The 14,287-nt window shown below is 44.6% G+C and overlaps 1 protein-coding gene across 2 annotated transcripts in view; it reads right to left on the bottom strand.

Moving 5' to 3' along the window:
* The window catches only part of CTDSPL2 (CTD small phosphatase like 2), a 116,901-nt gene that overhangs the window by 48,174 nt on the left and 54,440 nt on the right, over positions 1 to 14,287 (bottom strand). For both annotated transcript variants that reach the window (XM_063925486.1, XM_063925487.1), the window contains exons 5-11: positions 6,434 to 6,649; positions 6,115 to 6,193; positions 3,494 to 3,605; positions 3,291 to 3,377; positions 1,893 to 1,955; positions 1,099 to 1,178; positions 864 to 990 (exon numbers count right to left, since the gene is read on the bottom strand). In XM_063925486.1, the coding sequence (XP_063781556.1) occupies positions 864 to 990; positions 1,099 to 1,178; positions 1,893 to 1,955; positions 3,291 to 3,377; positions 3,494 to 3,605; positions 6,115 to 6,193; positions 6,434 to 6,649 (764 nt within the window). The remainder of the gene's footprint in view (positions 1 to 863; positions 991 to 1,098; positions 1,179 to 1,892; positions 1,956 to 3,290; positions 3,378 to 3,493; positions 3,606 to 6,114; positions 6,194 to 6,433; positions 6,650 to 14,287) is intronic.

Genomic DNA, 14,287 nt, shown 5'->3' with positions numbered 1-14,287 from the left:
AGATCCTAGAGAAGCGGTAGAGGCCAGGGCTCTTCAAGAGACATGGTCAGGAGGTCCGCATACCAAGCCCGGCGAGGCCAATCTGAGGCAATAAGTATTGCTTGAACGTTTCCCCTTTTGAGTCTTTTTAGAACTCTGGGAATGAGAGGAATTGGAGGGAACAGATAGACGAACCAGTAAGTCCAAGGCGCCGTCACAGCATCCACCACTGCAGCCTGCGGATCCCTTGTTCTGGAACAATAGCGACGCAGCTTCTTGTTGAGACGAGAAGCCATCATGTCTATTAACAGGCAACCCCACCGTTGAAACAGCTGCTGAAACACCTGAGGATGAAGGCTCCAATTCCCAGATGGAGGTCGTGTGCGTACACCTTGGGACTAAAGCGAAACAGCACCTCAGGAGCTTTGTCCTGTCAGCGGGGATCCGGACCATTAACCCTATAAGAGGTTGGCTCTGTCCCCCCCAAGTCCCACAACGCAGGTGGACTGGTGCAAGCCAGTGCTGCCTGAAAACAAACTAAAATAACTTATTGAAAAAAACACTGGCGCTCCAGAGAATGCACCCAACTCCTTTGGCACACTTTTCTAAACTGAGTCTGCAGGAGGGGCATAGAGGGGAGGAGCCAGCACACACTGAAGATTTCTTAAGGTGCCAGGCTCCAATGGACCCGATCTATACCCCATGGTACTAATACCATCCCAGTATCTCCTAGGACATTAGAGAAATAGGGTTTTCTTTTGCATGCAACAAAAAATTAAATAAATTAATGAATGAATCAACACTTCAGTATTATGGTTAGCAATAATCATTAACAGTCAGTAAAAGAAAAGTTCCACCTCGAGCAAGAAGCAGGTACGACTCACTTGGTATGCAAAGGCTTGTGGTGAGTTATCAATGATGATTGTTTTAGAAAGATCCCTCCCCAGGATGTTCAGATCCTTAATATAATTCCCTTGAACACACACACAGTGCTCCCGGAACAGCCTGTGTCTGAGGAGCACAAAGAAAAGTTAGGTGAGAAAGGTACCGGATTGTACAGCAGGAGATATGAAAAATAAGAATACCCTATAGAGATATACAGATATGAGCTGCGCATACCTGACCAGCCGTTTTTTGGGATCCAGTATATTCAGTAATTTGTCTGCATATACTTTTTTTGATGCCGTAAATAGAATTATCTATAAAATTCAGGGAGAGGAAATGGAAATGAATGACAGAACAAACAAGTCTTCGTAAACAGGTCTACAAATTTAGTGCTCTCTAAATATATATAGCACTATCTTTAAATATAGGTAAAAACGATTGTTACACAGCACAAGTCACAAAAGAGAGGGTGACAACAGAACACATTGAAATGCATATTTGAGCAGAAGCTAGAACTGGTAGCAAACATTCCCTTTATGCCGCTTCTTGTAAAGGACTCAGTCACAGAACATAGTCTCCTCAAGCTGTAGGTGACTGAACACAAAACTATTACAGCGGACATTATTACAGTAAATCAAAATGAAAACAATACAAATAATTGTACAGTCAGATAACAGAAATAATTTCATTCCTTAACCACTTAACTGACAATTTTCCCCTTTAAAACTGATCATATAGTTGTAGTTTATTTTTTTATTTAATACAGTTTAAAATGTATTTTTTTTATTTTTTATATTTAAATATTATATTATGCACATCTGAAGAACGGATCTCCTAATCAAATGCTCGGGGACACAGTGGGGCGGTGCGGTCCCATGTGGTCTGACCATGCCAGTTAAGTGGTTAATGGTAACGATTACTTTGGTCCTACAAAAAAACTTTCAAGCAGGATCTTTGTCATTGCATGCTTTCTCTTACTTGCACTACATCTAGGTCTTTAATACATAAAATCCTATACATCAACTTACCTCATATATCTGAGACATACGTTCTAAGAACTCACGGAAAAAAGGTCGTAACCGCACATAAACCTAGAGAGCAAAGAAAGAGGAGCTGAAAAGCAGAACAATAATCACAATAATTGACGATTTCTGAGAACGCACTCTGTACAGGACACAATACATTTCAGCTGCAGTAATCCTGCCTCCTAAGAGACTATCCACAATATGAACTGTGCACATCATGGATAATTACAGGGGAGCAACAATACTTAATTTAAGAAAAATGCAGCACTCAATCAATATGGTGCAAATATACTCCGGTGTATACACTTACATAAACATAATTAATAAAATATATATCACTCCATTTAATATAACGCTGAACCTGGTGCCCTCACGATGTTGGATACATACACACGCAGGTAGGTGAAGCACTCAAGGCTTCCTCATAGATAAAGAATAAGACACAGGACCACAGCGGTCTATCAACGTTTCAATCCAATTATAGATTTTTCTAAAGTCCAGCGCTGGACTGTTTGTTCACATGGTGATGGTCATGGGAAATAATGTAAGGAAATTAATGAGTCTGTCTGTATCTACCTGCTTATGCATGTGATGAATATATCCTCCCCCTACATCCTGCCCCCTCTCAATCCCGACGGTCGGCATGCCAACTGACAGGGACTTTTCCCACTCGTGTGTGTTCAGGACACCCATAGAGTGGGAATAAAACCCTCGCTTCCCCACTCTCCCCCCCTGGATTCCGGCGGTCAAGCAAGCCACACACATAAATTTTCAAAAACAATGGGGTACATATCAAATTTAAAAACAGGTAAATAGTAGTAAAGGTCAATAGCTAACCTACACAGTAGAACACTCAGACTAAAAAAAAAAAAAAGTTAGTAAATGTCCTTTGCTAAAATTCTCGAATAGTATTAGAAGACTATGAAATTATGGTGATCTGAGAGTGAGGCGTCCTCATTTACTGAGTGATGTGTCTTTCAGACAGCAAATCGCCAGCATCCTCACAACTGACCCCTTGGACTCTTAATGGGTATGTTTGATTAAGTTTTGTTTATTACTGTAGTTTCACTACTCTCATACATGATCCAGTCACATTATTATGACCACCTCCTACAGTACATTTGATGTTGGCAGCGCATAGCCCATTTAGTACGTTACATGCCATGCGCTGACTTGGTGGGTATATAAGATGTGTTATCGGCAGTCTGCACACTGACCACTCGATGCGGTCATGGGTAAAAGGGGCAATTTATCACAGCTGATCCATGTGTTTTGGCGGAAAATCTGAGGGGACATTGAATAGGTCAGAACCCCTTCCGACTTAAAAAAGTCGGAAACTGCCATCTTTCCAACAAGACAGCAGTTTCCGACAAGAATTCAATACACCCCTATGTCCTGTACCTGGTAAATGACATCTTGGAAAAGCACAGGAAATGTAAGTGCAGCATCTTCCAGCTCATTGAGGCTGCAGTGCACCAATGTTTCATCCTGTAAAGCAAAAAAAAAAAAATAAAAAAAAAAAAATAGTAATGCCAATACTAAAACGGATACAGACATGCAAAAAAAATAATAATCAAAAATCAAAATATAGACAGGCACCTTACCAAGTCCAGGACAAGGGAGAACTCAGGTGTACTCCTTGTTTTCAGAGGGAGAGCAGGTTTTCGGTTTAGTTGCTCTTCAGTCAGAGGTGGAACATGTTTGATGAAATAGTACCTAAATGAAGGGATAAGCAGAGTGAGTCCCATCAATGCGTTCTCGATATGAAAAGATTTACAGGCAACAAAACAAAAAAAGAGGAGGAGCCTGTGGAACACACGAGAACCTGTCACAAGACCAAAGACGATCTTCCATACCTAAATATAGTTGCAAAAAGAAGATTTATTTCAAAACCATGGCTTAAAGAGCCAAGCGGTACTGGCAGGCCTTGAACAACAGAAGAACTGATCAAAGAAGAATCCCATGGCTTGTCCACAAAGATCAACCATATTGGTGGACCAGGACCAGGGACACAGGGTTTAAACTAATTTCACACAAACCTCTGTAGAAACCCAGGAATCAGCAGGCTCAGTGTTCATTAAGAAGAAGGCCGTAAGACCATTAGTGCTACTCTAAAGGCCCATACACACTTGACGATAAAATGAACAACGTCGTTCATTTCAGCCCTCATCAACGACGTCGCTCATTATATCGTCAAGTGTGTATGCATCCGACGACCACCGATGCGCGGCCCCGCGGGACGTTAACGACCCTCGCTTATCTGTGGAGCATGTATGCTCAATTTCCACTATGGTCATTACTGACCAGAGACGTCGTTGAATGTGTATGGTGTGAAAGACCAACGACCAACGACCAAGCCACTGTTCACCAGCCCTGTTCCCAGCTCATTATTTTAATAAACTGTTCAGCTTGGATGCTTCAACGATGAATGGTCTTTGGTCTTTCGTCTTTGGTCTTTCGTCTTTGGTAGTTTGTATGCTCATGTCGTTTGCTCAGCTGTTCAAGGGAAGTTCAAGGGAAGTCGTTAACGACGGTCGTTAACGATGTGTGCATCGTCAAGTGTGTATGGGCCTTAAGTTGCATTACTGGGGTGCTGGTGCCATAAAGGGGGAGCATGTAATTAAGATGCCCTACCAGCAGTTATTCTGCCTCCCACTTGTTCACACACCAGGATGCAGGTAACCAAGATGGCCAGATCAAATTCTTTTATGGCTGGGGAGTCTACTGAATTGTTCAAGTAAACCACCACAGAAGTATTGTTCATCCATACTCTGATGACCTGACTGCAAAAGGAGCTATGCCCATGTGGTTATGGCTGGGATATTGATAGGAGGCTGGACGTCTGAGAACAAAGTCTCACTGGGTGAGATTATGATGATGTAAAGTTGCCCAGAGTCCAACTAGTGAAGAGAGAGGATAACTACAATACAAAAATGCAAGGTCAAGTTGCCCAGAGTCCAACTAGTGAAGAGAGAGGATAACTACAATACAAAAATGCAAGGTCAAGTTGCCCAAAGTCCAACTAGTGAAGAGAGAGGATAACTACAATACAAAAATGCAAGGTCACTTTAGTGACAGACTGACTTAGGCCAAGCACAGGCAGACTTAGAGATGGGTAAGGAGGATGCGCCTGAGCCTTACTTGGCCAAGATCCATCGTAAGATGGATCCTAATCACCACTGCCACAAATCTCTGCCGATGATGTAGCGGTGGAGCTACAGCATTGGCGGGTGCTGAGCTCAAGATGCATGGACAGACACTAATCTGCGTCAAATGTGGCAGATCCTCTGGGAGGAGCCCACGTATTATGCGGACTACAGTAGCATGGAGAAAAACCTGACATTATGCTTAGCAGCCTGTGAAAAAGAACTCCCGACTCCAACGGCACTTAAACTAAACTGAGGTCTGGTGGCAAATAGAGGGGGAGGAGCCATGTTCAAATCATGTAAGACTTAAAGTGCCAAGCTCCACCCCACCATCTATACCCCAGCGTTCTCCAGTGTCCTCAAGTGGTTAGGAAAAAAAAAATGGGGGCAAGCAAGTCATGCAGAGTTGTACACAATTCAATCAAATCTACTTCCATGATCAAACAGGAGGAAATGGGATGCGATTGAGCAAAGCTCAGAGAGTGCGTGTTCACGAAGCTGTGGGTCATACAGACCTGGAAGTAAAAATATGCCAGTTTGGAGGGAAGGGCAAGTGCACGGTGATGGCGACTAGTAGAAAACCAGACATATATGCTCCAGACTCCCATGTGAGGACATCTTGATCTATGTACAACTCTGCACATTGGCAGATATACAATTTTTTTTTCATTGAACATATCCTTGCACAATGGATGCCCAATTTACTTCCAACTCTGTATTAGGCCTACCAAGTTTCTTCAGCAGTGCCTCTGAATGCATTCAAGAAAGGTGGGAGGGAAATGTCATGCAGGGGTGGTGGCAATAAAAACCATCAAGTGCTATTTTATGCCTAATGTGTTCCACAATTCAAGGCCACTTACAACTGATGCCTTGGCTGAACTCTCTTTTAAAAAGTGGAACCAAATGGGGACCCAGCACCTACCAGTAAGTATGCACACACATTAAGGAAGGTGGTAAAGCTGCCTTGTAAATGGGCTATGATGACTATCACAGTAATTTAGAGCTCAACCCTTAGAAAAACCAACCACCAGAGAAAATAATTTTCAATATAAATTTAAAGTTAATACAAAGTTACTCACGGGTCAAACACCTCCCAGTCTTCTTCATACGCTGCTTCAGCATGAGCAGAGGAATATCCACTGTCTGGGGACACTGGGGCTAAGAGTAATAGGAAAAAAAAATAAAAAAATCAAGATCTACAAGGGCAAGTAACCAAACTAGATTGTAAACTTTGCTCTGTACAAAAGGGGATAAATGAATGAGTGACGCAAGAAGATGATATGATAACATATAAACCAATCAGCCGAATTACCCGAAAAAAAAAAAAAAAACACACAAAAACCCTTCCAAGAGGGTAAATGAGCCAATTTCCAAATGGATTCAGTGAAGAGCACTCACCTGTGAGAGTTGGGATGTCTCTCTCTGGGGTGTCCTCCGTGGCCTCGAGCCAGCTATTGGCCACTGTTCGGACAGGTGTCCCCTGATTAGGGTAGGATGCTCCATTTGTGGAGGTGGCGGTGCTGGTGCTGATTTCATCCACTTGCTCCATTTCCAGCTGTTTCACTATCTCTTCAGCTTCCACTGCTTGTCCTGGAGAGTCCGATCCGGATGTGCCTAAAATGCAAGAGGTTTTATTCAAGAGATCAGATTACAATAGACAGATATTTGTGGGACAGTACTTTTATAAACACCACGCAATGTCGTCATAGCAGTGGCACGGCCAATACATTCTGTGACTAAAGATTCTTGTTTGGTGGGTACCATGCACATATGCTGAATTTGGCGTAATCTGAAGATCTGAACAGTGCAAATGTACCAACATAGCACTAGTACCACACTTGGCATTCAATTTGAAGGTAACTTCATTTGGCAAAAATAATAGAGACAGCAGGACAGGTGTTATGTGGTGTACAGTATCTATATGGTTAAATTCTGTTTCTCATTTGTCTATTTGAGGGATACCGGAATTATGGCGACGACCAGAGCTGCCCCTTACAGGATGGTATGCTCTCAAATTGCAATGAACTTCTTTTCCAATTTCTTCCATGTTTTAGCTGAGGAGGCGTTAACAGGCTCCTTCACTGTTCTAAATGTTAAAGTCCTGCACCAGGCCATCTACCTACTGCCTCCCAGAAGAAAAAGCAGATTTCCCGACGCCAACCAAATACCCAGTATTTAAACAACAGATTTGCCGCAGCTTTCACACAATAGGGAATACTCAACCCTTTTAGAAAGAATGAAAGATAGAAATTGAAAGCGCTGACAAATTTTATATATATATATATATATATATTTGTTTTTATTTATATTTTAATACAATAATCTCAATAAAGGTTTAAAACATCAAATCAGCAGAATAATTAAAAGCACATTGTTAATCCATTTTTCTATATATCCCATGTAAAAATCACTTTTTTCTAGTTCTCGGAGACTGTTTCCATTTAGATGTTACCTTAATTATATTACAATGTATCCAACCAGTCTCAGTAGAACAGAAAAAGTTCACAGCTCCCTTTCACTCTGCAACAGAGTATTTTACTCACTATATAGTCACATAAAATACACATTTAAAAACTAATATTAATCTAACTACAATGCCAGATTCTTTTACTCGTGCAATTAAAATTACATTGTAGTAACCATGCAGTAAAGGTTCTTGCTGTAGAGAATTAAAGTCACAGTTTTAAACAGGCTTTAATCAGCAAATTCAGCAGGAACACGTTGAGATCTTTGTTCAGACAGATGCTTTAATCAACGTATTTAATATTTTTTGCTTGAATCCTCTATTGCAGGGCAGGAACAGTTAGTCGCACCTTTAGTCCTTTTTTATATAAACATGGCCATGTTTGTTTGTTTTTAAAAAAAAAAGAGGATTTTGGTACTTACCGATAAATCCATTTCTCTGAATCCTCTAGGGGACACTGGAGTCCTATACAGTAGGGGTGTGAAGCCTTGAACCGGAGGTGTGGCACAATCTAAAATTAGCATTGTCTGCACAGCCGGCTCCTCCCCCTTCACATCCCTCCTCCCTCAGTTTGAAAAATTTGACTGAGAGAATAGGACATGACACTATAGCACATGGCGAGGAACCGAACCGTACAACATATCAAACAGCGGCCAACAACTCTTAACCGAATAAGTAACGCTGTTTGTACGAACTGTTTAAAACAAGAACTTTGAACACAGCAGGTTGACAGCACCGAGGCGGGCGTCCAGTGTCCCCTAGAGGATTCAGAGAAATGGATTTATCGGTAAGTACCAAAATCCTCTTTTCTCTTTCATCCACTAGGGGACACTGGAGTCCTATACAGTAGGGGACGTCCCAAAGTTTTCCCCCAGGGAGGGTGTGCTGTCGGTGGCCTGCAAAACTAAACGTCCGAACTTAGATTCTCCGGACGCAAAAGTATCAAACTTGTAAAATTTCACGAACGTGTGGGCTGAAGACAACGTCGCCACTCTGCAAAGTTGAGTAGTGGAAGCACCCCTGGCAGCCGCCCACGAGGCACCCACTGATCGGGTCGTATGAGCACCCGTCTGAACCGGTACCTGTTTGCCACAGGAAACATAAGCTTGCCGAATGGCAAATCTAATCCATCTAGACAAAGACTGCTTAGACGCAGGACAACCCTTCTTTGGCCCATCATAAAGAACAAACAAATGGTCCGACATTCTGAAGGACGACGTAACCTGTACGTATACCCGTAAAGCTCGGACAACATCCAATGACACATCATCATCTGTGAGACCCTGGAAAGATGGGACCACTATTGGCTGGTTTACGTGAAACCCCGAAACCACCTTCGGGAGGAAGTCTGCTCTTGTACGGAGTTCCGCCCTATCCTCATGAAAAACTAAGAAAGGACTCTTACAGGATAAGGCTCCCAACTCAGAAACCCGCCTAGCCGAAGCCAAGGCAAGTAATAACGTGACCTTCCAAGAGAGATATTTCAGGTCTGTTCTGGTCAACGGCTCAAAAGTCGGTGACTTCAAATATTCTAACACCAAATTTAAGTCCCATGGTGCCGTGGGAGGACGAAAAGGGGGTTGAATCCTCAGAACCCCCTGTAAAAAGGTTTGAATCTCTGGTAATGATGCTAGCCGCTGTTGAAAAAGGATGGAGAGAGCCGAAATCTGTACCTTCAGAGAGCCCAGTCTGAGCCCTCCCTCTAGACCGGCCTGAAGGAAAAGTAGAAGTCGAGATAAGTGGAAGTTCGTTGAATTCCATCCCCGTTCCTGACACCAAGCCATGTACCGTCTCCAAATCCTGTAGTAGTGCCTGGCTGTGACCGGCTTCCTAGCGGCAATCATTGTAGGAATGGCCGTTCGTGGAATCCCTCAGTTTCTTAAGATCCGGGTTTCAATAGCCACGCCGTCAAACGCAGCCTGTTCAGGTCGGGGTGTAGGAACGGTCCCTGAGATAGTAGGTCCTCTCTCTGAGGTAACCTCCAAGGATCTTCCGCAAGTAACCCCCGCAGGTCGGAGTACCAACTCCTGCGGGGCCAATCTGGTGCAATTAGAATTGCCCACACTCGTTCCCGCTTTACCCTTTTCAGAACCCTGGGTATGAGTGGGAATGGTGGAAATATGTAAACCCTCCTGTAACACCAAGGAAGCGTTAATGCGTCCACTCCTTCTGCTGCTGGATCTCGAGTTCTTGACACATATCTGGGCAGCTGATGGTTTTGTCGAGACGCCATTAGGTCCACCTGAGCCAGACCCCATCTTCTCACAACCATGTCGAAAATCCGTGGATGTAGGCACCACTCTCCCGGATGCATGTCCTGGCGACTGAGGTAATCTGCTTCCCAGTTCTCCACACCTGGAATGAACAGTGCCGAGAGGATGATGTTTCGTCTTTCTGCCCACAACAAGATCTTTGTGGCTTCCTTTAACGCCATCCCGCTCTTTGTTCCCCTTGTAAGCCGTCGTCGTGACATTGTCCGACTGAATCCTGATGTGTTGATTCATGACTAGGTCTTCTGCTAAGAGGAGAGCATTGTAAACTGCTCTTAGTTCGAGGATATTTATGGGTAGTTTGCTCTCCTGTAACGTCCACCGTCCTTGAAACTGACTGTCCTCTAGGACGGCTCCCCAACCTCTGAGACTGGCGTCCATTGTCAGAATCCTCCAATCCCAAACGCCGAATTTCTTGCCGGCTGCAAGGTTCTTGTGTATATCAAGGAGACCCGTACTTGTGGTTGAAGTCTGATCTTCCGATGGAGAAGCCAGTGCGACCCTGCTCCCTGAGCAATGAGGTTTATTTGGAATGGTCGGGAATGAAGTCTGCCGTACTGGAGAGCTTCGAACTACGCCACCATCTTCCTGAGAAGTTGCACACAGAGGTGCAGAGAAACAGTTTGCGTCCTCAGTACCTGAGCCACTAATCTCTGTAGGTCCTGGACCTTGTTCTCTGGTAGGAACACACGTAATAGTACCGTGTCCAAGATGAGACCGAGGAATTGAATCCGTTGAGTCGGTAGGAGGTTGGACGTTTGGAAATTGACAATCCATCCATGTTGAATTAGAAATTGATGGAATGTCTGAACATCCTTGAGCAGTCGATTCTGAGATGGTGCCTTGATCAGTAAATCGTCCAGATAAGGTATAATTCGTGACCCCCAACAGTCTCAGTCCTGCAACCATGATTGCCATGATCTTTGTGAAGATTCTTGGGGCTGATGATAGACCGAACGGCAAGGCCCGGAATTGGTAGTGATCAGTCAGCAGTGCGAACCTTAAGTAAGCCTGGTGAGGAGTCCAGATTGGAATATGCAGATATGCATCTTTTATGTCCATGGATACCATGAATTCGCCCTGTTCTAAGCCTGCAATGACCGATTGGATTGATTCCATCTTGAATTTGTAGACCCTTAAGAACTGGTTGAAAACTTTTAAATTGAGTATTGGTCTGACCGTCCCTTCTGGCTTTGGCACGACAAAAAGATTGGAATAGAACCCCGTTCCTCTCTGAGAAGCGGGAACCGGAATAATGACCTCTGCTTGTAGCAATTTGAGAATTGCTGCTCGTAGTGCCCTTGCTTTTTGAGGGCACTGAGGCAATCCTGTTGTAAAAAACGGCCTCTGTTGAAATTCCAGTTTGTATCCCTGAGTGATTAGGTTGTTCACCCAAAGTTTTGGTGAGGTTTTGGCCCAGTTGTCCAGAAAACCTTCCAGTCGGCCGCTCACCAAGGGGGACCCCAGGTGAGCTGGGAGGCCGTCATGCCACGGTCTTGTCAGCAGGTTTATCCTGCTTTCTGGTTGAAGCCTGTGAGCGGCCTCTACCTCTGCCCCCACGTGCTTGTGTACCAAAACCCCTACCTCGGGCTCGAAAGGACTGTGATCTAAATGAAGTAAACGCTGGTCCCGAATAACCTCTCCTAGTTTGTGGAGCGGTTCTCGTATAAGGAGTCGGCAGAAAAGTGGACTTCCCCGCTGTAGCCTGCGAAATCCACTTGTCCAATTCTGGTCCGAAGAGCATTTCACCCCCAAAGGGGATGGATTCTACCGCCTTTTTGGTGTAAGAGTCTCCCTGCCATTCTCTGAGCCATAAAATCCTTCTAGCCGATATGGCCAATGCAGATATGCGCGATGCTATTCTGCTAATATCCTTAGAAACTTGACGCAAGTACGAAGCAGATTCTCGAATGTGTTCCGCCAGTTGGGTAATCTCTTCTAAACTATTTTCCTCCTCAATAGCTTGTATAATACGCCCGGACCATGCACCCATGGCCTTGTTGACCCAAGCACAGACGATCGCAGGTCTCTGCACTGCACCAGCTGCTACAAAAATGGACTTTAACGCAGTGTCAACTTTACGGTCTGACGCATCCTTTAAAGTGGTTACGTTAGGAATTGGTAAAATTGTCTTCTTTGACAACCTTCCTAGTGAAGCATCCACTACCGGCGGAGTTTCCCACTTGTTCATTACACCCTTAGGTAGGGGATAAGTTACCTGAAACAGTTTCGGAAATTTAAACCGTTTGTCAGGTTGTTTCCAAGCCTCCTCCATTTGAGATTGGAGGGATTTAGGAATGGGGAACACTGCTGAACGCGGCTTTTGGGATTCGAACAAATCGAAATCTTCCGGCTCCCGTATTTCCTCGTCCTTAAAGCTTAGGATCTCCTTTACCGCGTCAATTAAGGAGTCTAGACCTGAGACTGCAGAGTCCTCTTCTGGAAAATCGGCGTCTAGGTTAGGTTCAATTAACTCACCTTCCTTTGTATCGAGACGAAAACCTTCTTCCACCTCCGATTCTGGTATAATAGTTCTTTTAACAGCTTTGCGCACACTCGTTTCTGCGTGTGCGGGCGGCGTTAACTTGATGAGAAATTCCTCCATCGTTTTGGAGAATCCCGCAGCCCATTCCGATTGCTGCTTGCGCGATTCTGCCATCTCCTTGGAGATTCTATTAGCAAGGTTGTCTTCCCATGCCTTAGCCAGAGCACTGCTCCCAGGTGGAGCGTCCTTGTCTAAGCAGGAGTCGCACACCCCGGAGCTGCCAACCCGTGTGCTCTTCTTGTTACATTTCGTACAAACATAACAGGTCTTGGAGGTCTTGGTTGCCTTAGACATTTTGTTTTTAAACCCTTTACCGGGGTAGCACGCAGCGCTTTCCCCCTTTAAACTAGGAAGAGAAAGACTGGAAGATGACGGAAGCGAAGGTATTGGATCCGGCTGGAATTACCTGTCCTTTTCGTATATAAAAGGAGCAGGCCAATATATTTACGTTAACGAAAAAATAGAAAAAAAATAAAAAAATTAAACACCAGCCAACTCGCAATCCTCACACCCCAACTGTAAATCAGCTACGATGTTAGAGTTGGTATTCGCTTGCTTCAGTGTATTTTCTGCAGGATCTTTGAAACAGAAGTCCCTTGAAAATATAAATTGTAAAGTTTGATTACTTTTCAGGAGATCCTCATATACTGTATATATATATATATTATACACCAGCAGAGGGAGCTGTTACCTAACGATCTCTCTACTATATTAATCTATGCACTATCCAGGCAGTGCAGCAAGGGGAGCTAGTTCTTTAATAAACAACCTTCCCCTATGTACTTTACTGGGGGGAGGGGGAGGACCCATCCATTACCCCAGCCTGGCGCCATAATCATTAAATATGGCCCCCATTAAATGTCCTTTAAGACTTTATTAAAGCATCCTGCAGCAGAGCTATTTTTCTTTTTATGCCGCTGCCCCATATATCGCCGTTGCAGTATTAATTTTGGCCCCCTCCCGCTGCCCGCTGGCTGGCGCGCGCCGAGTCCACTATTTGGCGCGCTCCGGACCCGCTGGCCGGCGCGCGCCGGGACAGTTTCCCGTAGCGGCGCCTGTGCTCCGCTTCGGCTGTCAGTCTTCGTCGCTGTGCAGCGCGCCGCTCTGCCGTCTCTCCCTGCTCACAGGGAAGAAAGGCTTAGTCCCGCGCCGCACTCTGCTCCCGCGCGCCCGCCGCTGTAGCCAGTGCAAGAGGGGATCTAAACTCTATAACAGGAGGCAGCAGTGAGAGAGAGTGACATTAAATAAGGATGAATAAGAAGAGGACAAAAAAATAAAATAAAAAAAAATTATAATATATATCTATACTACATGAAGGACCCTAGCCTAAGCTACCTTTTCCTTCAACCAGTACTCACTTATTAGTGGACTTGGAGGATCTCCTGTGGAGAGATGCAGGTCCCTTCAGAAGGGATCTTTGTCTCCCCAATATATATGTGGCTTTGTCTCCCTTTTATTAGGTGGACGCAGCACACCCTTTTGATTTTAAGTCAGGAGCTCTGTGCTCCACGTGCTGTACCTCCAGCACAATTTTTCAAACTGAGGGAGGAGGGATGTGAAGGGGGAGGTGCCGGCTGTGCAGACAATGCTAATTTTAGATTGTGCCACACCTCCGGTTCAAGGCTTCACACCCCTACTGTATAGGACTCCAGTGTCCCCTACTGGATGAAAGAGAAAAATATATAGCGTAACGTTACCTTTTTCGCCGTCCGTGGATTAAATTTGCTGATCGATGGGGCTCTCCTCTCTGGTAGCAAATTCCTTTTTAATTGAGCCTTATCCGGAGATCCTATCAGTGCCACGCAGGGTAGCGGGGGATGAAAACAAGTGTGCGTATCTGCCGACACCACTCAATACACGTTTCTCCGCCTCACATCACCATTGGTGGCTTCCTCTCCAGGTCTTATTATCAGCTACTTCCCCTTGGGCCTGATTCAGATGCAGTTGGAGTTGCTATCGGTGCTGCTTTCACA

The sequence above is a fragment of the Pseudophryne corroboree genome, chromosome 6 (assembly GCF_028390025.1).
Source record: "Pseudophryne corroboree isolate aPseCor3 chromosome 6, aPseCor3.hap2, whole genome shotgun sequence".
Taxonomy (NCBI): Eukaryota; Metazoa; Chordata; class Amphibia; order Anura; family Myobatrachidae; genus Pseudophryne; species Pseudophryne corroboree.
This window is presented reverse-complemented; position numbering and strand designations above follow the sequence as displayed.